General features: G+C 41.2%; 4 protein-coding genes across 5 annotated transcripts in view; 1 reads left to right on the top strand and 3 right to left on the bottom strand.

Annotated features, from left to right (window-relative positions):
- Positions 1 to 24,240, top strand: part of LOC132995519 (SH3 and cysteine-rich domain-containing protein 2-like) — a 191,946-nt gene that overhangs the window by 87,217 nt on the left and 80,489 nt on the right. The window lies entirely within an intron of this gene.
- aclya (ATP citrate lyase a) overlaps positions 1 to 24,240 on the bottom strand; it is a 105,461-nt gene that overhangs the window by 5,859 nt on the left and 75,362 nt on the right. The window contains exons 2-12 of the mRNA XM_061065520.1: positions 9,586 to 9,765; positions 8,102 to 8,224; positions 5,914 to 5,976; positions 5,568 to 5,758; positions 3,993 to 4,072; positions 2,466 to 2,596; positions 1,836 to 1,954; positions 1,232 to 1,368; positions 1,079 to 1,140; positions 871 to 988; positions 595 to 749 (exon numbers count right to left, since the gene is read on the bottom strand). Coding sequence (XP_060921503.1) covers positions 595 to 749; positions 871 to 988; positions 1,079 to 1,140; positions 1,232 to 1,368; positions 1,836 to 1,954; positions 2,466 to 2,596; positions 3,993 to 4,072; positions 5,568 to 5,758; positions 5,914 to 5,976; positions 8,102 to 8,224; positions 9,586 to 9,744 — 1,338 coding nt within the window. The 5' untranslated portion in view covers positions 9,745 to 9,765. The remainder of the gene's footprint in view (positions 1 to 594; positions 750 to 870; positions 989 to 1,078; positions 1,141 to 1,231; positions 1,369 to 1,835; positions 1,955 to 2,465; positions 2,597 to 3,992; positions 4,073 to 5,567; positions 5,759 to 5,913; positions 5,977 to 8,101; positions 8,225 to 9,585; positions 9,766 to 24,240) is intronic.
- cnp (2',3'-cyclic nucleotide 3' phosphodiesterase) lies at positions 14,159 to 19,862 on the bottom strand. Of its 2 annotated transcripts, XM_061065362.1 has the most exons (5): positions 19,727 to 19,862; positions 16,907 to 17,820; positions 15,832 to 16,798; positions 15,624 to 15,751; positions 14,159 to 15,526 (listed from the first exon to the last, which is right to left on the bottom strand). In XM_061065362.1, exons 2-5 carry the CDS (start codon positions 17,780 to 17,782, stop codon positions 15,068 to 15,070), a joined length of 2,430 nt encoding a protein of 809 aa, XP_060921345.1. In that variant the 5' UTR covers positions 17,783 to 17,820; positions 19,727 to 19,862; the 3' UTR covers positions 14,159 to 15,067. The 2 variants fall into 2 exon arrangements, with proteins under 2 accessions (XP_060921345.1, XP_060921344.1); XM_061065361.1 differs by having other exon boundaries at positions 15,832 to 17,820.
- On the bottom strand, positions 20,832 to 24,224 carry odad4 (outer dynein arm docking complex subunit 4). Its single transcript, XM_061065907.1, has 11 exons — positions 24,046 to 24,224; positions 23,820 to 23,951; positions 23,536 to 23,689; positions 23,381 to 23,442; positions 23,069 to 23,213; positions 22,673 to 22,888; positions 22,388 to 22,595; positions 22,216 to 22,302; positions 21,931 to 22,127; positions 21,676 to 21,776; positions 20,832 to 21,578 (listed from the first exon to the last, which is right to left on the bottom strand). The coding sequence occupies exons 1-11, from the start codon at positions 24,169 to 24,171 to the stop codon at positions 21,543 to 21,545; spliced, it is 1,464 nt and encodes a 487-aa protein (XP_060921890.1). The 5' UTR covers positions 24,172 to 24,224; the 3' UTR covers positions 20,832 to 21,542.

Here is a 24,240-nt window from a genome sequence, read left to right as displayed (position 1 = left end):
TGCAGGTTATTTTTAAGACATTACCTCACAGTCATCACAAAGCTCTGCTTGTGTTATAAACTGCTTTAGAATTTAGAGGGGAAATTTCGATTCACTATTAAAAAGAGTTCTGACTCATGCTCATACTGTTTCTTTATCTGAAACGTGTTGCAGTAAACTACCACAGAAGGTTTACATAATGTACCAGCTCTACCAATGGCACCACTACACTTAAAGCTAATAGGCAAATACTGTACATGCGTGCATGTGCACACATGTGCAGGCACACATGTGCAGGCATGCAGACTCAATTTTTCAAAGCAAAGTCTTAATGGATGCCTGCAGGCAGTTGCAGTGCACTGCTGACTGAAGCCTCACAACTATTTGGGTGAGAGCAGTCCACAAAGCCTTTCAATGCTCTTTTACCAAAGAGCCATCAGGCTTCTGAGACAAGGTTCAACAAAAGGACAAGACAGTGAAAACTAAAAACAGAGGCTGCGGCATAAAAGTCTTCTGCAGCAGTGGTGGAGTTGATGATGTAATGTCATCGTACAGTGAACCAAACACAACATCACGATAGCAAATAAATCTCAGTGGAGTCAGAAAGTGTCATACCGATGTGCTGCCGCTGGAGTTGAGGAGGAAGTTGGCAGTGTGAGCAGCAACAGGGGGCTGGTTGGGGATTGGCCGGTGGCCCAGTGCCATGCCAACAATGGCAGTCATGTGAGTTTCTGTGCCGAAGACGTGGATGGGGATCCCAGTGGTCTTTCCTGCGGAGAGCACACCAAAGTGTGACGGTGTTTGAAGTGTTTCCGACTAAAAAAATGCTTTCAAGGCCTGCTTTCATACTGAAGAGATGACGGTGTGAATCGGTATAAAGTGAGAACATACCAACTTCTCCCATCACTCTGAGACCTTCCTGGTAGTTTGGCCCCCCTCGTCGGACAAATAAGGTGACCTCATGTTCCTTAAGTGGACCCTGATAGTCTCGGATAGCTCGCACAATCCCCTTGTAAAGGCGAGAACATTTTCAGTAGATAAATAAATAGTAAGTGATATTACAGATTCCACAATAACAAATAAGCATGTGATTCTATACCTTAAATGTTGCTGCAACATTTGTGAAGTTTGCAATGCTTCCACCAATGATCAAAACTTTCCCTGCAAAACAACACAACGGAAAAATCCTGTCAGGAACAAAAAAAAACAACACATCTCTTAGTACACAAATGAAGTTAGGAAGTTATCCTACCGTCAGGGTGCTTCTCTCTGGTCATCAGAGACAGGATGGTCTTTGCGTAGTCATAGGTCTGCTGTTCACTCGGTGCTCCTGAATACTCCCCATAGTTTGCCAACTCATCCACCCCGCCCAGGTCACAGATTGTATCACTGGAAGAGTTTAACAAGAGTCACCACAGTGGAAAAAGAAAGTCACGTTTTAGAAAAAAAGAGATGATGTACTGTTCCATCTGTTCTGATTCTAGTGCTCTGTTTACAGACTACTTGAGAGAGTGCACAGAGGGAATAATTAGTCATGGCTGATGTGTCTCTCTGTCATGCTTTACACCTCAACACACTGAGGCTTGTGGGAGATGGGTATCACTCCGCTTCTGTAACGGCAACATCTTAGAATCTAATTTAGCAGGCAGCTAAACAGACTGATCTGCTGCACCATCAGTCTCACTACTGCATCACTGACATACGCTCCTCATTTTAAACTCAATTATGTAAAGTGTGATCAATGTAACAAAGAAAAAGGGAGGGGTGTTTTAGGCATTTTATCACATGGCTGCAGATGTCTTTTTGATTTAGGCTTTGCTATATGCAGTTTGGTGCTGCTCTGACACCGTAGGTACCTGTACACCACCGAGGCTCCGCCTCCTGCTACCATGGTCCAGATCCTGCCTCTCGGGTTGAGCAGGGTCAATTTTAAGCTTGCACCACTCTTGGCATCAAGGTCTGCAATGTAGGCCTCCTGCAAAAGTCAAACAAGAGGTCAATGAAGCGGTGAGAGAGAGAGAGGTTAGATGATTGCTTCATAGAGAGTGAGTAGGGGGGGTGTATGTGTGTGATTGTGGTCTTAATCAGAGAATGACCTCAAGCACCTCTTCATTTGGCCACATCTCATTTCCTGTACTTGCATTGATTTTTGGAGCTAGTAATTTAAAATATTGTACAATAGTCAATAGTGATTGGGAAAGTGTTGTGCATCAGTTGTCGTGTTTGACAGTCAGGGTCACAGCTGGTGGCTGGGAGTAAAAAAAAAGCTCCCAATCAAAGACACCCGCTGTCCCTCACCAACACTCCAGACTAACAGCAGCCCAATTAGAGCAACCCGGCTGGTGCACCGAAAATCTGTCTTATTCAAGCTCCTACCTGCATCTGTCTGGTTATTCTATACAAAACACAGACTTTATGGAGATGCTTCTTTGTTATGAATTCATGTCTGATGCTTGGCTAGATCTTTCTCTCCAGTCCTCCCTCACCTCAGGATAGGCCTCTCTGCCGAAGGGTGGAGGGAACTCCACATCACCCCACTTGGCCTTACAGATGTAGTCAGCCGTGGCATCAATCTTGGCCGCCATGTCCAGCACGTAAACCCCATCTTTTGTAACCACTGAGAGAGAGAGAGAGAGAGAAAAAAAGCATTGTGATCTACACTCCAAGAAGGTTTACAAACACCCACCTAGTGAGAATCAACATGTGAGCAAAGGCCCTGGGTTGAGAATAGTTTGTAGGAAAACAATATTCGTGCACAGGTGACCACAGCCTTCCTGCTGTCCCTGCAGGAAGTGGAAGGAAAGTAAAGATGTGGAGGAGGAGGAGGAGGGACATCAAAGCACTCTCAGCAGCCATGTTACATCCACAGGAACAGCTGCCAGAGGGCATGTACTGGTGCCCAATTAGTTCATAATTAACACACACTGACTTAATCAAACAGCCAGAGCATGAATTATAGAATCTTCTCCCCTCAGTGTTAAAAATTGGGGAAAAAAACAAAAACTTCTAGGATGCAAGAGGATGCTTCATTATGCATTGCTGTTTTCATTTCCAATTTCCTTTTGATGTCTCCCATCAAATTACATAATCTGTTAATGTATTTATGAATCTGTGTTCGATTAAGGCGGGGGGGGGGGAGTGTGAGCCGAATCCGGCCCCAACCGCAGGTTTTGTCCAGGCTGTGAGACATTTTGGGAAGAAGGGGGACATTTTTGAAAAATATTTTTGAGTTTTTTTTCCCATAAATTAAATATTTTTAATACATATTTTCACCGAATTGTAAAAAAGCAGCGTAAAAGGGTAATAGGATGATACAAAAATTAATTAAACAGAGCACTCTGAACTATTTTCTCAGCAGGGAATAACATAAAAAAGACAAGCTGCTCCTGCATTAAATTTATCAGCAAACAAACATGCGAATAAAAAGAGAGAGGTGACAGGATGCAAGTTTACAAGAGAGATACAAGAGAGCGGTATTTCTTTAGTTTTATTTGCTCAGAGTTTTGTTGCCAGAATTGTATCAGAGCTTCTGGACTTAACAACAGCCACACAGCTGCACTGCACGCTCATCCTGCCGGTCTTCAGTCCTGTCCACACTTCTTACCATCTGTTATGACTGATGTAAAACAAAAGTTTGGCTGATAATAACAACACTTCCTTCCTGGAGTGAGCCACAAAGAGCAGCTTGTCCAGAATAGATATTTTTATTATGACGCAAGGATATAGCGTCATGATTTATGCCTGGCTTGTTTTGTTACTGTTAACATAAAGTTATCGATACAAGTAGCTTATTTTGATTGTAAAAATGTAATCATACAGCGGCCTATATATACATGTTTTGAGTTATAGTGATGTCAGTCAAATTAGTCCGGCCCACTGGAGGTCTCACTGGAACAGTTCCGGCCCCAGATCCATCAAATGTTTATATGTCATCATGAATGCTTGATCAGACATAGAACATCAAAGTTTCAGGGATTTTGAAAAAAAAAAAAAGCAAAAACATAAGAACCTACCCAATGGGTTGATCTCGAGGTATGTGAAGAACAGGTCCTCATACAGGTTGAAGAGTCCAACGATGAAGCTGGCCAGCACCCTGCAGAGAGAACATTCAGTTCATTACAATCTCTTTTTCTCCCCATCTTGTTGCTGCAGAACAAGAAAGAGCTTTGGACGAGTGTCCAATCCTGTTTCAATATGGGGGGTGTTTAGCACATTAAAACCAGATTATAAATTGGTTGAAGAAAAATAATCAGCAACTATTTTGATAATTGTGCAGTCGTATTAGCCACTACTGCTAAGGTTCCTAATGTAGGTTTAGTCAGCTGTTTTCTCTTATGTATCATTGTAAACTGAATATATTTTTGTCGGGCTCTTAGCAAATGTAAAAGACATTGTCAGGACATTATCTGTTGGATTAATTGACTTTTTAAATAATCACTTGCGGTAGCTCTTAATATAAGAAGAGATATGAAAATATCATGATATACTACTTAGTTCATCATTTACAGCATTTCAATGAGAAATCCCTAAAAAAGTGTACAATGTTTTTAAAATTTGATATTTAATTTATGATGTCTGTTTCATGTGCTATTGTCTATTGATAAAAATAAAATGTAAAAACAAAAAGGCATGGCTTTTTTGATTTCCTCATAATGTAAATCCTGACAAAGTGCAGGTTTCTTTTTGATGGATTGTTAAGGATGAGCTGGACAGGAAACATCCCACCTGTAAATTGGCTGTAGAGAAGGAAACATCTAATTAACTTCCTTCTTCACATGTCACAACTAGGCAGTGAGAGATGGTAGGGGGTGGCTGGAGAGGGGGGCTGTATTGTGTTCTCTCCTGCCTGTCAGTTGTGCAGGCAGCTCGGGGCCTTTGTACCCACGTCAACCTTTCGTCAGGACTCCAGCACACCCTTTGGGAAAAAACTGTGAGCCAAACCCTCGAGTGACTCAGTTTCCTGTGTCTGCTTCTGACGGGAGGGCAGAAAAACTGACCAAGTGTGTTTTTCTTTTTTTGTTTTGAATCCAAATCGTAAGAGAAGGGTGAGGAAAAGAGTGAACGGGGCGACATGTGAAGCATCCTCAATGTCAGCCAAGAGACAGTGAGTCAGGCCAGAGCTGCTATAGAGATGGATGGGAGGGTGAAGAGGGTGAGCGGCTGTATCATACCCATCAAAATAAATGGACGTGCCGTGAATGTGGCTGGACTGTAAAAAAAAAAAAAAAAAAGGCAGGGGGAGGAGGCTGATTGAAGAAAGGCAGAGGAGGGAGTTTGTCATTTGTGTAATGGAAACCCTCCGCCCACCTTCTCCTGCTCCCCCCACATTTACTGCCAATATCAAAGTGCATCTCTTCCATCATTAGTGGGACACTTTTCCTTCCCTCTCTTAGCCAAGACTATAATTATAGGATGGAAAGAGCGTATTTTTTTCTTCACTCATGTGTAGTAAGAGTTTCGTGTTTAGCTACCACAATATTAAAATAGATAAAATCACAGAACAAATTGTATCAAATATATACGTTGTGGATTTAATCACTGAAGTTAAACTGCTGCCTGTTTAAACAGCTTTTTCCCATCTTACTCACGATTTCTTGTCGTTGGGGACGTGAGTCAGCAGCATTTTCTTCACAGAGTCCTCGCTGATCTTCTCATCCACCCCAATGAGCAGCTTCTTCGCCTTGGCATCCACATCTCCCACATCCACCCCGCCTTCATGGTGGAACAGCACATAGTCGCCCTCCCGGGTGGCATAGATGCACACATAGAACTCCTCCTCCTGAACAATGGACGATTAAAATGACACAGAGATCAATGACACATGTTTATTTACCAGATATGAAGTATGATCACTACATGTGTCTCATAGTAGTAGAACAGATAAGATATCGATGAGTCTGGACGTTAGTTAGTTCATATTCAGGAGTGCTTTACCTGCTTATGTTGGACAAATGGCTCGATGAGGAAGTTCTTGAGGATACCTTTAGCTTTCCCCACCTAAGAAAATAACAGACGATGAAATGTTAGCCTATGATATAAACAGTTAGAAGCCAAACAATGTATTAGCATGAATGTATCAGCATCTCCTTGGTGAAAAAAACCCTGGTACAGTATAGGTGATTCTATGTAAATGGCTGATTCTTCACACTTCATTTTTTAAAGACACACCTACTTGGGGGAGGGGGATGGAAACCAGAAGTATATTACCGGTAATTACAAAAAGGCTAAATAAAATAACAACAAAGGAAGGACGACTTGCCCCAAACGAGCCGACGTTTCAGAACAAAAACCAAAGAAAGGGTTGAGAGGAGAGCCAAAGGAAATGTCATCGTGTGTTACTCCACACAAAGCCCTGCACAGCCACAGCTCATTTAGAGGGCCTGTCATCATTCCTCTGTTAAAGGCCAACAGGCTCAGAGTAACAGGAGACCGGCTGAGAGCAGCCAGCCGGAGAGAGAAAACTGAACAAAAAGAGGGAGGGAGAGGGAGGTGCCATTTTGAAGAGTGTAAAAAGAAAAAAAAAAGAAGAGGAGGTTGAAGACAAATAAAAATGAACAGAATGACTATCACAAAACCACAAGGGGCTCCAGAATGAGATAAATTAACTGATGCTTCCGTCACTGCCTCTTAAGAGTAAAAAAAAGAGACACTATTAATGCTGTGAATTCAACTGGGATGTGAAGGATTTATTTTAACCACTTAAACTAACAGAAAAACAAACAAAATGAATGACCAATTTTACTAAGTGAGACACAGTGGTTATGCAGAGAAATGTTTGAGTAACATGAAAAGGGAAGGAAGTTACAATATATGTAGAGTGCAAAAGCTATTCACAGGTTTATAACATCGCTTGTTCCTCTAAACAGTTAGTTTACCGCTTCTCAAAGATCTGCTCAAAGGTTAGCTCGCCGAAACAAGCAGTACAGGACGGCAGCAGTAGTTCTGTTCACGGCACTCAGTAAAGTCACTTTTTATCACTATGACGAGACACAGTCTTCTTACCTGTTGTAAGGCCAAACCGAAAATTAACTTTAAAGGTGTTTAATACTTTAAAGTGCATTGCACATTTCAAGGAGCCAGAGCTAGCTAGCAGCTAAAATGAGGCTGTCATTTTGCATTAGGGTGTTAGCATACTGACATGCTAGCAACATTTTCTGGTCAACAGGTGTACTTTTTTTTCTTCATAATGTTAGTTTAGTGTAAGCATGTTTACATTTTCTTATGAGGACCAAACGAAAAGTTTATGAGGTTACTACCCCAGTTAGCCATTAGAAAACCTAAATCAATGTAAGCATTGTATGGCAAACATATAACTATACTATACATATAACAAACTATAAAAATGAAACAACATTAAAATAAATACCAAAATTATTCCATGAGTGTATCACAGAGTTACAGTCCTACTAGGAATCAAAGATATATATTTTATATCCTCTCCAATTTTAATTAATGTCATACTGTTTTAGTAACGGGTCAATTATTTGCACTATAACTTTGACTTTAAATTACAGTTCTTCATGAATTCAAGAGGAAAGTACCAACAATGACTAAGCTGAAACCCTGCCTTGACAGTTGCACAATAACACAGCTGTGGTTCCATGTATTCTTATTTACTGCCACTGGCAGCTGCAGACAGTTTCATCTCATTTATGAAGCGATACATCTACGCAGTCTAAGTGCTGCTGCTGCTGCCACACACACGCACACTTACACGCTTTATGACCCATTTCTCCTCTCTCTATAACTTGCTTTTTGGTTTATGAGGCAGAGCAGTATCTCAGCTGCGCAGTGATGTATCTTACGCTGACTCCATTGATAGACTGTTTATTCTCCAGCAGCGAGCGCTACAGCTGAATGGACTGATTAACTACAGAGTAGACTAACAAGCCTCAGCAGGCTGTTTAGGCAAACATACATCAGACAACAAACACACAAACCAAAAGCATCGGAGCACAGGGCAGGAGGGTGAAGGAAAGGGCAACAGGAGGAGTGTCCAAATGAAGCTCTGGGATAGTATTGACTGAAGGATTGTTCAGAGATGTGCACACTCTCAGACAGAAGGGTGGGTGGAGGCAAAAGAAGGAGACACAGCAGAGAAGGCAAGGGTTGAATGACGTACTGTCGTCTCTCTCATGAGGCGAGACTTCAGCCACTCTCTGACGCCGTTCAGGTCCAGGTTGACGCCCACAAGGCCCAGCTTCCCTCGCCTCTTGATCAGCTGGTCCGGTTTCACCACCAGCCTCTGGGGGAGGAAGATGAAATATGGCCTTTTTAAGTACGAGACAAAGTCATCCATACCGAGCTTTCAGTATAATGAATCAAATTGATCATATTCCTTTTAAGGGCAGAGGTATCTAATTTAATCAGAGCAAAGATGAACACCTACAATTTCCCAGAAATACTTGTTGTTTTAAAATGTTTAAAACCTAAAGCTGGTTTTAAATAACAATGTGGGTAGACATGATTTCACCAAACTGCTCTGATAATGAAAATATTTACTCACTGCAAGCAACAAAGTGAAATATTAATTTAATTATTTAACAGTTCTCAAGTTTTTTTTAAAAGATTCATTCAGAACTAAAATGATTTGTCAATACAAAACCATCACAGTTAGTTTATTATAGCATTTTTACTATGTTGTTTCAATGCTTGAATTCCATTACAGTAATTAGTAAGTACAAATTGAGGTGAAGAACTTTTATAGGAATCTTTAAAACACATTCTGATGCAAAAGCACATTGCTTCAGCCTCCCTGAGACAGCCCGCTCCCTCTCTCTTACACATCACATTTAAGAGAATGACTTATGACAGTGAAGCCATTAGAATCTGGGTGCTCGCCAGTGAGCAAAGAGAGAGAGGGTAGACGGTGAAAGTTAATGCAATTTCCTAATCAATTCTCCCGGAGCACATATCTCCATGATCCGCCCTCTACATCCTCCTCGTATCTTCTAGATTAAAAGCTTCAGACGAGAGGGAGACACAGAGGGGAATGAGATGATGAGTCACAGACTAAACTCAATTAGCTGCTATTTAAGCCTGACTATCACTTTAAAGAGCTCAATCTGAAATCCCGATGTTTTGGTGAGTAAGAGCTGGAAGGCTGCCTTTTACCTGGGGAACTATTTGTTCAAATTATCCTCCAATAGCTGAACTTTAATCTACCAGTGAAGAATCAAAGAGAAAAACACTCCTTTCTCCTGTTGTATGTTGCATTTCTACCAAATTTCCACACTGAGTGTAACCAAACTGCAGGATCATTCTAGCGTCCGTGTCATCAGCTAACAGTCACCAGGAGAACACTGTGCAGCCAGCCTAAATCATCTTGAACTGAAGACCATCTTGAAGATCGGAAGGTTGCCATGTTTAAAAAAAAAATTGCCGATAAGCGTGCAGACCTTTTTCTTGTCTTGCACCTGTATCCATTTTGCCTGAATGTGTGCACTTAAGTTTTCTCATTAAAGATGAGACTATTATACAGAAGCTATAGAGGGACAATGTGCTTCAGGCATTTATAGGCTAACATTTGTTACGTGATAACTGTTCACTGAGCTTGGGAAAGTCTTACGTCATTATCCTGACATTGTTTTGGTTCTGCTGCCTCACCTCTGTGAGCAGCCACGGGTGCTCTTTTGCCAGTCGATCAAAGTCGGTCTCTGGCGTCACGTTGGCGTAGCGGAATCTGTTCTGCACAGCCGCAGACGTGCAGATGTGCTTGTAGAGGAAATCCTTTCCCGTCTGCTCGGAGATGGCTTTTGCCGACATGACTGCTTTGGCTGGACAAGCCTAGGAGAGAGAGAGAGAGAGAGAGAGAGAGAGATGGAGTGAGAGATACAGATGAATAAAGAGCAGATATATAGAGATAAGGAGAGATGGATGAATACAGAAAAGCAGACTTAGATGGTTAAAAAGAAACATGTTTTTCCAGCTTCCTGAATTTATGCAACAAAAAAAAAACAACAACACTGTGTTCTGCTGTCAGAATAGTCAAGATATGGTCTAGTAATCCAGGGAATGAAAGACAGCTTTGTGGTCAGGATTTCCAGAAATGATATTAGAAACTGAGGAAAACAAGCTGCCCATCACAACGCAAATGATCTGCGGAGAGAGAAAATACTGACTGTAGTGTTTAATTGGGCTGCATGTTTTATCCAAAATCTAATCAAATTACAATATGACAAATGGGAATATTCAAATCTCAGAAGCTGACATTATTTGGTGAAGGTACATTTTGCAGTTCTCCAGTGATGCCCTGGACTACAAATCATTCCCCCCCCCCCCCCCAGATGTAAGAAAATTATGTCTGACTTGTTCAGACATCAACAAAAGAAACACAATCATTGTTTTCATTTTTTGTGACGCAAAATTTTTTATTTTGATTCTGATCGTGAATCATGTCAGTAATTTCATTTGCCGAAAAACAAAATGGTGATTTATTTTCTGACAACGTGCAGCTCATGTGGGGAATTAGGTTTTCCCCTCAGAGTCAGACCTGTTCTTCTCTACATGTCAGACGTATTCGTTTTGCCTCATGAACCTGGCATTACAGAGACTGCGGAAGTTTAATCCGACATGATTTATCTCTGTTTGTCCGACCTTCACACTAATGGGGTAATAGGTACTTATTTACCACTCAAATAATCAGATTCTTACGGTAGCTACAGCGGAGTGAGTGCAAAGTGGACTAATGAGTCTGAAAAGAACAATCTACATGAGATTGAATTGATGTGCTCAGATATTCTGAAAATGTTAAAGTAGCACAGACATGTAAATGGATACAATGATCTTTTCAAGTGGCATGAATTCCTTCCCGTAAGAAGAAGAAGAATGTCAAGGAAATAAAGTAAGAAAAATGTAACAGCATCAATAAATTTTACTGCTAAATGGATGGGGTGTGACCTTTACACTATGGCAATAAGCTTGACTGAATTAGGTCAACTACAACAGGACAAACACAACATCGTGGTATTTAAAAAAAACAGTGACATTCAATCATTTCTCACAGCGACGGCTGGGGATGCATCAGCGCCGCAAATCCCACTATCAGACGCCTTGTACAGGTAAATTTAACGATAACTCTTACACGAACAAACAATAATATAAGCCCACTTATTTACTGCGCTGAGGTCTGTTATCGTAGATGTGACACAGAAGACATCCTATTTCTTCCATGACACCTCTTCAGATCCCAGAACTGCTTCTCCTGCCTTTTTTTTTTATTTTTTTTAAAGACTTTTTAAAGACAAAAGTCTTATCCAAAAGATCCTTCAGTCCTTACAGGGAAAATGTTACTCCTGCTTCTACCTCTGCTCAATATCATGAATTGTGGCTCATAAAGTCTGTACAACAGAATTACCTTCCCCAGCTGTCGTCTCTCCAGAATCTAAGCCCAACAGCCTCTTGTACCCTCGCAGTGATGCTGTACCTGCTCTGTGTGTTTCTTCTATGTGCTTCATTAAGCTAAAAGCCCTGATGTGGACTCGACTCGGACAGGGCTCCTCGCTCTAAACTGCAGACACAGGCAGTCATTTCTTTACTGGATTAATGGGACTGTCATAGATCTTTCTAACTATTGATCGCCCAGGTCCCTGAGTCACCACAGAGCTGATTCCAGACCAGGAGAATATCAGGAGCTATCCTGGTACCACATCATCCATTTACCTGTCAGAAGCATTAAATATCATTGATTCACAACAGCAATAACACTGGTGCAGATGACGCACAATAACATTTGAACTCCGGGGATGATGGATGACTGGCACAGAAACTAACACAGACTTCATCAAATTATTAAAGTTATCCAATTAGGCTACCCTCTTTTCTTTTTTTTAAATCATATTGTTAACTAGGCAAAGTTCGACCTACTTCATGCAACAAAACCTGCCTGACTGAAAGTGTTAGTCCCAGATAAGGATTTAAAATATATCATTCATTTACAAACCGGTCAGACAGCAACGTCATTCTTAGGAAATATCTACACAAGCATTCAAAGAGGAACTACAGTAATTATGTTAAACTTTACAGTAATTATGATGCATCAATACAAGTTCGATCCTAGTTGGTTGTTGTGGACTACCCTAAGCAGTTTGACTTTAAAAAAACAACATTTTGTCAGAAAGAAAGACACAGATAGTGCAACTTGGAGGATACAGTGGAGAGACACACATGCTTCAAATGAGTTATTTACCTGTTTTGGTTTTTTTTTTAGATTATTTTTCTTCCGGTGACGGTTCTAGAAATATGAGCTGTTGGATGTGGGTCTTTTTTTTTTTTTTTAATCTCGGCACTGGTGCTTCAATCTTCCCGTCCGTGTTGAATGGAGGTACCAGAGTGGAGAAAAGCGCTTCCTGGGAGTTTTGTCTCCATCGCCCATCTGCCGATAGGCTTGGCTGATGTTTCCTGGCATCTGATTGGTTCACTCTACACCGTGCTCTATTGCTGCCTTCAGGGACATTTGGGAATTATCGGAACCATACGATGCAACGAAAAAGAACAGAGTAAAATAGTTTATTTTAAAATGGCAAAATAAGACATTGGGAATATGTGATACTATATATTTTTTAATTATTTTAGATACATATGTTAAATGTAATTATCAGGCTCAACTACAAACAGTTGATTGCTACAGTTACAAATAGAAAGGAAACAGCTAGTGTGTGAGTAAAAACAATGCATTTCTGTAGATAAAAAGTAAGTAGGCCTATGTATAAACTAGTTGAAGTAAAAGTTTAAATAAGCCCTACCTTGATCAACTACAGCAGTGAAATCGCCTACTGCTAAAAAATAGCAGTCGGCTTTTTATTCCATATTTTTAGGGTAAAGAAGCTTAATGCAGATTTTCAAAGTTCATAGTAAACCCGCGGGACTTTGATCTTGAAGCTCTATTGATAACAATGTTGAAATAATATTATAATAGGTTATACCCTCGCAGTGGGCATACAGGCCTACCCTCAGTAGCCTACTTTAATTTAGCCGATTTTAACTTGCAGGTATTTCAGTGTGGTATGACTACCTTAACTAAAGTACAAGATCTTCCACCACGGGTCTTTGTAAATATGCTACTTTAAATAACAAACGCTTTAAAATAAGACCCACATCAAACTTTAGTACATTGTTGGAGTAGGCCTAGGATACTCCAGTCCTGCTTACACTTGAAGGTGTCCGTTTTTTTCCCCTAGCGCCCTCACACACACCACTCATGGGAAAGCAGGTCAATTATAAACCTATGGTGGTGATTGGTTGCCATTGTTCTCTGTTTACACAGCAGCCAATGAGAAAATGACTTGGTTCGTGTATCTCACACAGGACATCCTACTCATAAAGGTCAACACTGTAATAAGGTCCAGCTTTATCCACGTATCAACAGCTCATGGTCTTTAACTTGTCCTTGGCCTACACAGGTGATTCGTATTTGTAGTTTGAAAGATGACGTGGAGAGAAAACGCATTTGTTGCATATTATTCATTAATGACACTTTCACATAATTGATACAGGCCCATAAACTATTTGCTCTCAGTACATGAACAAACTAGCGTCAGCTGCACAGTTTGAAGTCTGGTCAATAAGTAAGTTTTAATAAATATTAGTTTGAAATGTATTTTTATAAATACTGTGGAGTGTAAAATATACAAGTCATTTTAAGACACCGCAGTATTTGTTAGATATTGTGATACCTGTATTGCCATACAAAAGCAAAATTCAATTTAAAAAGTGAATAATCTAAAGTGTACAAATGCAATTCGAGTTGTGTAACTCTTCATGCAATACAGGATAAGAGAATGATTGTAGATGGATGATGCACCAAAATGGGTAATAGAGTGTGGTGCTAGAGTGAAGGTCTTTTTATCACAGGCTCTGGATACTTTCTCACAGCTGTAGTTTAATGCGTTTTTACTTTCAATACTCGACCAATGAAATGCAGTATTTTGTACTTTTTAAAATAGAATTTGAACAGTGGATTTTCGTGTGGAGTCCAACATTTACAGTCTATGGTGGAATCCTATTCTGACACAAGGAACAGGAAGCTACACGACCTACCAGCAAAGCAGAGGGGACAGTGCCCTCTCCTGGTTAACACCATACACTACACTCTACCATGCGTAGGGTGATCCGTCCCGTTTCACTGTTTGCATACTAGATGTAGACACCAAACTGCAATAATAGAAAGACAGGCAATAAGTTGCATTCCTGGCGCAAAGCATGTTCTTTTTTATTAAGTGTACAAAACAAGTGCAAAAATAGGGATTCATAAGAGCTACATAAAGTAGGAGTTGTCCTTCAAAAATGACAGAGGATACAAAGAGAAATGCAATACATGAAGTGCTGCTCAAAGAGGATAAAAGGGATACGTGGTGCAGTCTAGCGCAGTAGAAAAGATTGCAAAACAACATGGATTCACAGCCTTTCGTAAGTTCTAAGTGCAAGCGCTGAAACATGCATCAGAATTCTCGCTACAAACAATACAGAGTGCAAATATTTTAAACGGAAAGACCTCTATTAATGACATTCATTCTAATACACTTAAACAAATAGATAACTTTGGCCCATATGGTATTTTCTTCTAGGCTGCGTAAACATAGTGAAATGAAAATGACAGATATGACAAAGGAGACACCAGACAGAGTGCTGGAGCGTCAGAGGAACGTTTAGCAGGTGTGTGACTGTTGAAATGCTTTCCTGTAATGCATGCAATGAAAGTACCTAGTATTTCACCTGTATACTTAGAAACACTAAAATGTATAGAAGAGTAAATGTAAGTTTAAGAGAACCGCTGTGGGAGGAGGATACACTACCTTGGTCTAAAACTGCAGCTAATAACACCTAAGCAAATAGCCAGGTTGTGAAACTCTGGCGCCGATATGTGAAACCTGACACTGAACATTTAACAGCAAGCCTAACTGGATTGAAGGCATCTTGGGTTGTGGTGCAAATCAATAATAAAAAGGCACACAGCATGTGGATTTAGGGTGGCTACATCTGGACCCTTAATGCTGCACAAACACACAAACCATTCACAGGGTAATCTGAAGTTTTAACCAACTAGTTATCCCAACCACACACACCCCCCTCCCCCCCCCATGTTTGCCATCTACAGTATGGTGCACTTTGGCTTCCTCCTCCTCTCCGGTTCCTTTTTGGTTGGTTCAGCCTCCTTGCGCCCGTAGTAGCTGGAGAAGCAGGCAGGGGCGCAGATGGGCTCTCTCAGACTGAGCAGCCACCTTCCACTGCCGTAGTAGGTCAGCGAGCCGAGCTCCATCTCCTCCACCAGCTCCCCCTGCTGGCCTTCCTGCTGCAGGGCCAGGATCTCCAGCAGATCCACGCCCGTTTGAACTGGCTCCACGCCCTCCGAGCAGCCCAGGGTGATGTGGGCGCGGCTGCCCCGAGGGAGGGAGGCAGCTGCGGGGACATCTGCCTCCTTCTCGGCATCAGCTGGCCACAGCACAAGCTGCTCCTCGGTGAGGGACACTCTGGCACCAACAGTACGCGGAGTGACAAAAAGAGCACTCAGTGAGAGCTCGGACACAGATCCATAGAGATCGCTAACTGCCTGCAGGGAACAGAAAAAAGAAATGTTTATGTTAATCAGTGCTTGCATGTTAAGCATTTAAAAGTGGATTTAACTTTAAATAAAAAGGTTTTCTTACTTGATTCTCCGCATACTCTTTGGCACCCTCTGCTTTCCCATAGTCACAGAATTTTGTAGTGCAATGGAGGGTTCCTTTGGCTTGAAAGTATTGCTCCAAATCCACCTCTTTTTCAGCTTTCCCAGTGACTGTAAATACAAGAAAAAGATCAGTGTTACATTGCATTCTTGCCAACGATTTTAGTTACAAGCTGCTTAAAAGTACTCACAGTCAATCAAGTGCTTCTTGAAGGCATCCAAGGTGTCCAGGGTCTTCAGGAAGTCCATGGATGTGCACCTGATCTTGTCCTGGACGGAGGAGAGAAGGAACCAGCCGAAGTAAAGAGGAAGGGCCATCTCAGCTAGAGGACCTCTCATGGCCTCCAGCTGGGCCTCATCCAGTCCACGCCTGGTCTTCTTGGTCAGCTGTGCAGGATCTCTACTCCATTCAGTGCGCGGCTCCAAGAAGACGGCAACAAGATGGTGCTGGTCAGCAATCTCCCCCAGGTGGGCGAGCCGCTCCTGGGTGTGGTTGGTGTCATCCACCACCACCACCAGCACAGAAGAGGCCGCTCCCGCGCTGCAGCAGCCCACCACGGCCTCGTCCAGAGCCTTGTATCCGTCGGCGGACGTTTCGGGACTCTCCGGCTTCACGCCATGTTCGTCGGCACAGAAAACAGAGCAGTGGTCTTTGTATGTGTCGGCGATGGCACGCGCCAAGAAGCTTTTGCCACTTCCCGGAAGGCCCCTGAGGACAACCAGGGTACGAGAGGTTCGCAGGGCGTCTTTTGTCTGCTCTTGTTGCAGGAGTGCAAACAATAACGAGCCGGACGCAGGGACCGTTTCCTCTTCTTTTTCCAGTTCGACATCTTTCGCCTCCGATGTAACACTTTCACCCTCTGTTGCAGCTTCCACTCCCTTGAGAGCTTCAGACTCAATGGATTTTTCTGGTTCAACTTCCTTTTTCTCCTCTGCAGGTTTTATATTCTCAATTTCGGCCGGTGCCTCCTCCTTTAGGGTCACAGCTTCCGCTGGCTTTTCTGAGGAAACATCAGATACCAGCACGGTCTCCACTATTTTCTCTGTTTCTGCCGGCTTTTCCGGTGCAATGTCGGCCACCAATTCAGTCGCCACAAGTTGCTCTTTTTCTGCTGGCTTTTCTGGTGTAGTGTCGGCCAACAATTCAGTCTCCAATATCTTCTCCGTTTCTGCTGGCTTTTCTGGTGCAGTGTCGGCCAACAATTCAGTCTCCACTGTTTTCTCCGTTTCTGCGGTAATGTCAGCCACAAATTCAGTCTCCATGACTTTCATCGTTTCTGCCGGAGCTTCCGTCACCAACACAGTCTGAACCAGTTCTTCAGATTCTGCCGTATTTCCCGAGGAAGCTTCTGTCACTATCACAGTCTCCGCCAATGTCTCCCTTTCTGCAGGTTTTTCTTCTTCTTCTGCCTCCCCTGTGGGTTCAGCTGCCATGTCATTTTCGACTGCCACGTCATCTTCTTCCACACTCTCTTTGGCAACATCTTCTGCCTGAGTATCCCGAGAAGTCTGCAGCGTTGTTTCAGTTTCCACTGGTTCTGACACCGTCTCTTCCTGACCGGGTGGTTCTGTATCCATCAGCTGCTGTACGTCTGCTGGATCAGGAGAGGTTTGCGCTTCTAATTCTTTTTCAGAGACTGATTCTGACAGTTTCTCTGGCTCGGGTTCAGTGGTAACGTCTGCCAGAGGTGTTTGCACAAGCAAAGGTTCTGGGTCATTCTCTGACACTTGCTGCTCTTGAGGCTGGGTGTTTTCTGGTTCTTCGTCTAAAACTGCCACTGGGTCAGAGATCTTTTCGGATGACTCATCTGGTTCTGGTGGAGCCGCCACAACGGGCAATGATTCCACAGATTTCTCTAAGAGCAGGGTGTCCTCGATTTCCATTTTGGTGTTTTCCTCAAAGAATGTAACCGTTTCTGTAACAATCACCTCCTCTGTTTCTTTCAAGTCATCGACTTCTTTACCATGGCCGTTCATTGGCAGCAGCTGCTCAGTTCCTCCGTCAGCAGCTGGTGGCTTCTCAGGCTCTGTGGATTCCTCTGGTATCTCCAATTTTGACACAACCTCTTTTTCCATTACACCTTTCTCTTGCTGTGGAGGCTCTGACACATCTAAAACCTCGCCACTCTTTTCTAAATCCATGTCTGGTTCAAAGTCTGACTTTACACACCACCAAGTACCTAAAAAAAAAGTTTAAAAAAAAAATGCATTAAGAAAGACTTGGTTTGTTTGTACTTGGGTTCATTAGTGAGGGGGTATTTAACTTGAGTGCATGATATTGTGATGTTATATTAACAATCTGCCCCTCCAGTGTTTGTATATTGTGTGCTCCTGTGAGGAACTTTCCTTTTGAGTCGATTCTGGCGCCCCCTGTGGTCAAAGCAATACATCTCATCTCTATGCCAATTTTGTGTGTAAACATTGATTTGATGAATAATGCATGACCAACTTGAATCTTTGCTGGAGGAAAAGGCCGTTTCTGTAGCATACCATTTATCTCCTTATCTGACACCTACACTGTGGCATCTGTTTGAGGCATTCAGAATAACAATAAAGAAATGTCATCTGGTGACTGATGGGTTTGTTTGCTTTAGTAAGCCATAAAGAGACAGCAATAGTAACATCAGTCAGTCCCGCAATACATACAATACATTTTAAATTAACTATGACTTCTATAGTAGGCTACATGTTTAGTTAAATTAATACTTCTCTTCTAATATCAATACAAACAACATTATAATCATACAGTAAATAAATTATTAATACGTTGTTGCATAAGATCACAGACTGTTCGGGTCGATCTAGTGTCTCCTAATAGTTAACTGAATGATTTATTATTTTTTGTGTGAATAAGAAATAATATACCTTTGAAGAGCCTACTGTCTGTGTTTTTTTTTCAGACCACACACTTTGCTGCAGGGCTAAATCAAACAGAGACATCAAGATAACAATCCTCATAAAACTAACAGGAAGTTACTCAATACCCAGGAAAGATAGATCACTTTAAAGGGGGTAGATCTTCTACAGCTTTTACGATTGAAGGAAGTGGATAGGCTTCCTACGATATCATTTCAGAAACAATTCAATAATGACATGCGACAATCTGAGGCTATAATGCCCATTCAGCCCAGGTAGCAGGACTGGTGGCACATAATGACACTACAGTTGATCAGTATTGCAGTTTCCATTCGTTGAAACAACAAAAGACACAAAACATGACCTACAAATATTAGGCTACTGTCTGCCCACGAGAAAAAGTAACTGCGTCAAACCTCGGCAATAAACATAGACAAAGGGTTGTTAAAAAAAAAAAAAAAAAAAAAAAGGGGGGTTTTCGGAGAAGGCTTTACTTCATAAAGAAACTCTAAACGCGTGTCAGGTTTTAAAATGTCAAATTTCAAATGTCAAGTGAGATTTTAAGTAAATGTATAATAACTCAGATGTGTGAAACTAAAGAAGGGGAAGCTAAAAACAACTCGACCCACTGAAGCAACAAAGAAACGGGCGTACATTAAAAATCACTCTGGGTTATTTTTACAGTAATAATAGTAGGCTACCACTACAAAAACCAAACCAAATTGAAAATTGCAACAACTTATCAGCTGTTTTAAACATATCCATACCCTTTGGAAGAACAATGAACAGTATGACGCGTTGATTTGGAGGTTTTTAATCTTTGTTTAACGCTATTTTTCTACTTACAATATAAAATATTAACTTAACACTGACTATTATATATTTTAAACGATTCGAAAGCTGCCATAAAATGTAGTCTTTTACGGTTTTGAAGCACAGGAAATCCATAGCTTGCACTATTTGAGTTTTCTAACAACACAATGTGGCACGGCGGGGAGTGGCGTGCACTTCACGTTAGCACGCCAGACAAAAAAAAAAAAAACAATTGAGAAAGCGGTCCGTACATTAAACTACATCACTAAACGTCTATGCAAGTTTTTTTTTTGTTAACTGTTACAATTTATTCACGCAATTGGAAAAAAAAAAAAAAAATAGGCAGTTTGTGAAAAATCAAATAAGTACGAGATGAAGCATATTCCATCGCTTTTGTCAAGCAAAACGCCAGCTTACCAGTGAGGCTGCAGAGGAGCTGTCGGTGGTGCCACTGACCACGCGTTTCTCTCTGAATACAATGACAAGGCAATCTTCGCCACAGATACACACCCGCTTCAAAAGAGCAGTCTTGTTCTTCTCCTTGATTACGGCGGTGGCATCTAGCTTGGCGGTGCATTACTGCCACCTGCTGCCCCGGGTTTCGGATGAGACATTGGCCTTGCAACCTTTAATCCTTAAAAAAAAAAAGAAAAAAAAAAGTGCACTATTGTATAATTTAGTCTTGTACATATTTGCTTATTTTGTGTTTATTGTTGATATTTAATGTTATGTATATTTAATGTACATAGAGCACAATTCACCGAGGTGAGATACTTGGTGTGTGTAAGCATACCTGGCCCATAAAGCTAATAAAGCTGATTCTGACACTTCATTATGTTCTGTCATTCAAGAGGTCCCCTTTGCTGCTTTCTTCCCTTAAACATCAGGCCACTTGCCTTGCCACTGATTCAAAATTATGTCACACACAAACTTCAAGTTCTTTACATCTATGTAGACAATGTAAACAATACATATAAACGGATGACGCTCGTCAGGTGAACAGATGGGAAAATTGGAAGTTTGCTGCAGCAAGTAGGAGGCCTTATGGGGTTTTTTGTGTTATCAAAAGGCAAAATGACTTTTTTGTTGGCAGGATACACGTGTACTGTACTAAATGAAAGTTAAAATTCCTATTCGTATGCTTAGTGATTAATTTTCTGGATCGATGTTTCAGTTTTTCATAGAAACTCAAGAGTGCAACTAACAATATTAGCACTCAAAATAGTAGCATCTGTTGTTCAAAGGTCATTCTGTAGATGATGTAAGCCGGATTTGGGTGCTTTTAAATACTTCCCTTCATACATATCTTTTACTGTTCAGGGAAAAGATGACTTGTTTGAACAATTCATTGCTGTCTATAACACTGTGAGACTAATGCAACTGATGTGAATGTCATGCTTTGATCTCATAATGGCTCACTTGAAGATCTTGTGCCTGGCTCATAACTGGAAACGACTACTAGAAACATGTACACCAATACGTCTTCCAATTTTATTCCAACTTACAAAATGAAACGCAGTTTTATAACGATTCATAAAGCCCTTAGTACATCATACATACTTTACATTCTCTTTATTTGGAATCACACCGAATTACAAATAATAATAATAATACAGTCATCATTAAGACAACGCCCAGAGTGATCCATCTTACCTTTTTTGTTACAGTATATAAAACAAAGAAGAAAACAAAGACAATGTTTTCCATTCAAAAAGGAAAGCAAAAGGAGCTACAAACGTGTATGTGCAGGTGTTTATAACAAACATAAAATGATCTGTTGTATCTGGGAAATATTTCAGGTTTTTTTTCTATAACTACTCTATTGTTTTTCTAAAGCCTCAAAGAGGAGGTCATCCATTCCAATATAAAGATTTTATGAATTATATCAGACCAGCTTTCTGTCATTGCTGAAAGCTGCTCTGTATTCCAAATAAGTGTTCAGTCATTCATAGTGATTGTAAGATTTCTGCGACCCATTTAAAAGTAACATTTTGTCCCTAACACATTTGTTAATTCTTTGTGAATCGTACACAAAGAAAAAGTGGTAGTGATTTGCTTCCTGTGAACCACAGTCCATCCTACATCTATCACCTGGAGAAGCCTTAATGCTTTTGAACAAGTGTAATCAAGTATTTTATAAAGCTCTTTCAACCAAACGTCCTCAACGAAGGAGCAGAATTTTATTCTATCAAATTTCATTGAATAGTTTTTTTTTTTTTTGTGTAGACCACTCTCACTGCTGGAGGTGTTGCTTTGCTTCATCAAGAGCCTGAAAGCAAAAGGAAAAATGTCAACAATCAAAAATGTATTGATATGGCACCAAACAGATAGAGATGAAAGAAAAAAAATGGACAACATGATGTAACCTTCTGAATGGCATTCACTGCACAGTGGTCATCTTGCAGTCTGGCCTTGGACAACGCTCTCTCGAAGTACGAGATACAGGATTCAAAGTTTTCAAGTTTCACTGAGAAAAGAACAGGAGGAAAGAGACTTTCATGTCAAGTTTGAACTACGACAACAGTAATGAAGTACTAAATAGTTCACAAAAACATAACAGATAAGCTGTATTCAGTCAAAATGTGACCCTTTCTTATAATATTAAAGTAAGATATAATTACATTCTGATTGTGCCACCAAAACATTGGCATTTATTTGCCATTTTACATCAGCAATTTCCTCAGCTGCAGCGCCTGAACGGATGCCGTAGTCTCTGGCCTCTTGGTGCTGTTTAAGCTCCAGATAACACCAACCAATGTTATGGAACAGCCAGGTCTTCTCCAGAACATCAGAGACCAAGGGAACCTTCTTCTCCCAGCTGAAGTTAAAAAAACCAAAACGAAGACATAAGATAATCTTCACCGGTCACACCTTTATGTCAAACGACGAGAAGTGTGACTACGTACCACTCAATGGCCTGTGTGTACTGTCCAGTCTGGGCATAAACCTGCCCAATGTTGTCCAGTGCCCTCGACATTGCCTGTGTAAGTTTGCTGATGACAAAAAAAAGACAACTGAATATTTAAATCTATAACTGTGAGGTTCACTAACTCCTCTTGTGTCACTTTAAATTCTCACCACTGTGAAGCCAACTCCAAGTCTTTTTGATGGTGTTCTAATGCTTTGTCCAAATCCCCCAAGTCCATCAAGGCATTGCCAACACAACTGTGCAGGCAGCCCAAAACCTCTTTCTTATTCGGCACATCTCTCTCTGACCACCCCTGCAAGGTCTTCATCACTTCTTCCGCCTTCCTGAGACTACCCTCAGCATTTCCAGATGTCAACTCTGCGACGGCAAACACGAAAGTGAGTATTTTATACGCAAAAGTAAAGTGACAAAATTCAGTCAGAAGTATGCCTTACCTGTATCAATCTCATCCAGGCTCTTCAACAGAAACAGAGCAGGCTCACAGGGTGGGCTACGGTGGGGCTTGCTACATTTTTGCTTACGCTGCCCTTCGGCTGCACTGATTGGTTTCTTCTGACTCAAAAACTTTGTGCAAGTGTCAAGGGATGAGAGGCAGCTTTGAATAACGTCCTGCAATCGTTCCCCACCCTTTGTCTTACCTTTTGCCAAGTCTGGAGATCATGGAAAAACAGGGATACTTGTTATAAAAGGGAAAAGGATGATTTTTGATTGAAATTGATATAATGAACAGAAAGACCTTGATGAAGCTCACAGTTAACATTTGTGTACTCAATCAGCCAGTGAATAAAAGATGCAGAGAAGCAAAAACATGGTAAATTATAGCATACCACCTTCATTATGAAGCAGGTTTTCGAGAAACTTCTTATCACTGTGAAACTCTCCAAGCAGTTGTTTTGTTGTCTTCTCACACTTTGGGATCTTCTGGTTTTGCTGTTTTGTGGTCGGATGCTGAGTAGCGGTGATGGGCTGTTCCCTCTTTGCCGGCCAGTCAGAAACACAATTAATCATCATGAAGTGGGAAGTAAAAGTAGTACAGGAGTTTGTATTGGGAGGATTGATGTTTGTATGGGTACTGATAGAAGAAACAATTTTAAATAGACCTACTGGATTTTTTTTAAAGTCAAAAATGAAAAGAGTCTCACCTTCTCGTCCTCAGGGAGCAATGTTAGGCCTCCCTTAATCTCAAGTTTTACAGAAGAAGGGCCTAGAGGAGACCAAAGAGCAACAAAATGTTTGATTTGTATTTACTGTGACGACAGTAAAAGGTCAAACAAAAAAACAGGGCTGAATTACTTACTGCCAACAGAATTCTCTATGGCCCCTTCTGCTTTTTGAATACCCAGTTTAAACTCCTGCATTAGAGGACGTAGCTTTTGTCCTCTGTGGTAAAACACCAGTGCAAATTCAAATTTTCCCATGTAGTACAATGCCTCAGCTTTCTGGTACAACCCCTGAAGAATTACAATAAGATACATGACTTTGGGCTTCTCATTGAGTACTGACATGAAAGAGTGCAATTGTTAAAGAAGACGAGCAGACGTAAGACAGTGAACATTTTTGTAACCTGCAGTTTAGGCCTACCTTGAAATATGTCTTGTCTTCTTTGAGTGAAGCCTCAGCATCTTTCAATGCGTTTTCAAACTGCCCCATCTTCATGAAACATTTGGCTCGGCCAACAAAGCATGTCTTATCATCAGGCCTTATGGACAGTGCCTAAAACAGACCCACAAATAGCCCATTTCAACAAGCTTTAAAAGCTGCAATTCCAAGGTTTCATGGTCAGCAAGCTCATTAGCTAGCAACGTACCGTTGTGTAGCTGTCTATAGCTTTGTTATACACTCCTTTAAGGAACAAACAATCTCCAACAGCCAGCAGAGTGGAGAACACGTCCTTCTGCTTTTGACCTCCGTGAACTGCGTCTGTGTCCGACATGTTTAAGCAAATTTATTGTTACAATATTCTACCGACAGACAGTTTGTGTGTTAGCAGCTCCAGTCAACT

Source organism: Labrus mixtus, chromosome 20 (genome assembly GCF_963584025.1).
Source record: "Labrus mixtus chromosome 20, fLabMix1.1, whole genome shotgun sequence".
NCBI lineage: Eukaryota > Metazoa > Chordata > Actinopteri > Labriformes > Labridae > Labrus > Labrus mixtus.
This window is presented reverse-complemented; position numbering and strand designations above follow the sequence as displayed.

Excerpts from the sequence above, each read along its gene's own strand:
- cnp (XM_061065361.1), bottom strand. The coding sequence starts at position 17,782 with ATGGATTTAGAAAAGAGTGGCGAGGTTTTAGATGTGTCAGAGCCTCCA. Across the intron at positions 15,752-15,831 it reads CAAGAAGCACTTGATTGACT|TCACTGGGAAAGCTGAAAAA; the intron begins GTGAGTACTTTT and ends TTGTATTTACAG. Across the intron at positions 15,527-15,623 it reads AAGAGTATGCGGAGAATCAA|GCAGTTAGCGATCTCTATGG; the intron begins GTAAGAAAACCT and ends TGTTCCCTGCAG.
- odad4 (XM_061065907.1), bottom strand. The coding sequence starts at position 24,171 with ATGTCGGACACAGACGCAGTTCACGGAGGTCAAAAGCAGAAGGACGTG. Across the intron at positions 23,690-23,819 it reads AAGACAAGACATATTTCAAG|GGGTTGTACCAGAAAGCTGA; the intron begins GTAGGCCTAAAC and ends GTAATTCTTCAG. Across the intron at positions 22,596-22,672 it reads CCTGGATGAGATTGATACAG|AGTTGACATCTGGAAATGCT; the intron begins GTAAGGCATACT and ends TTGCCGTCGCAG.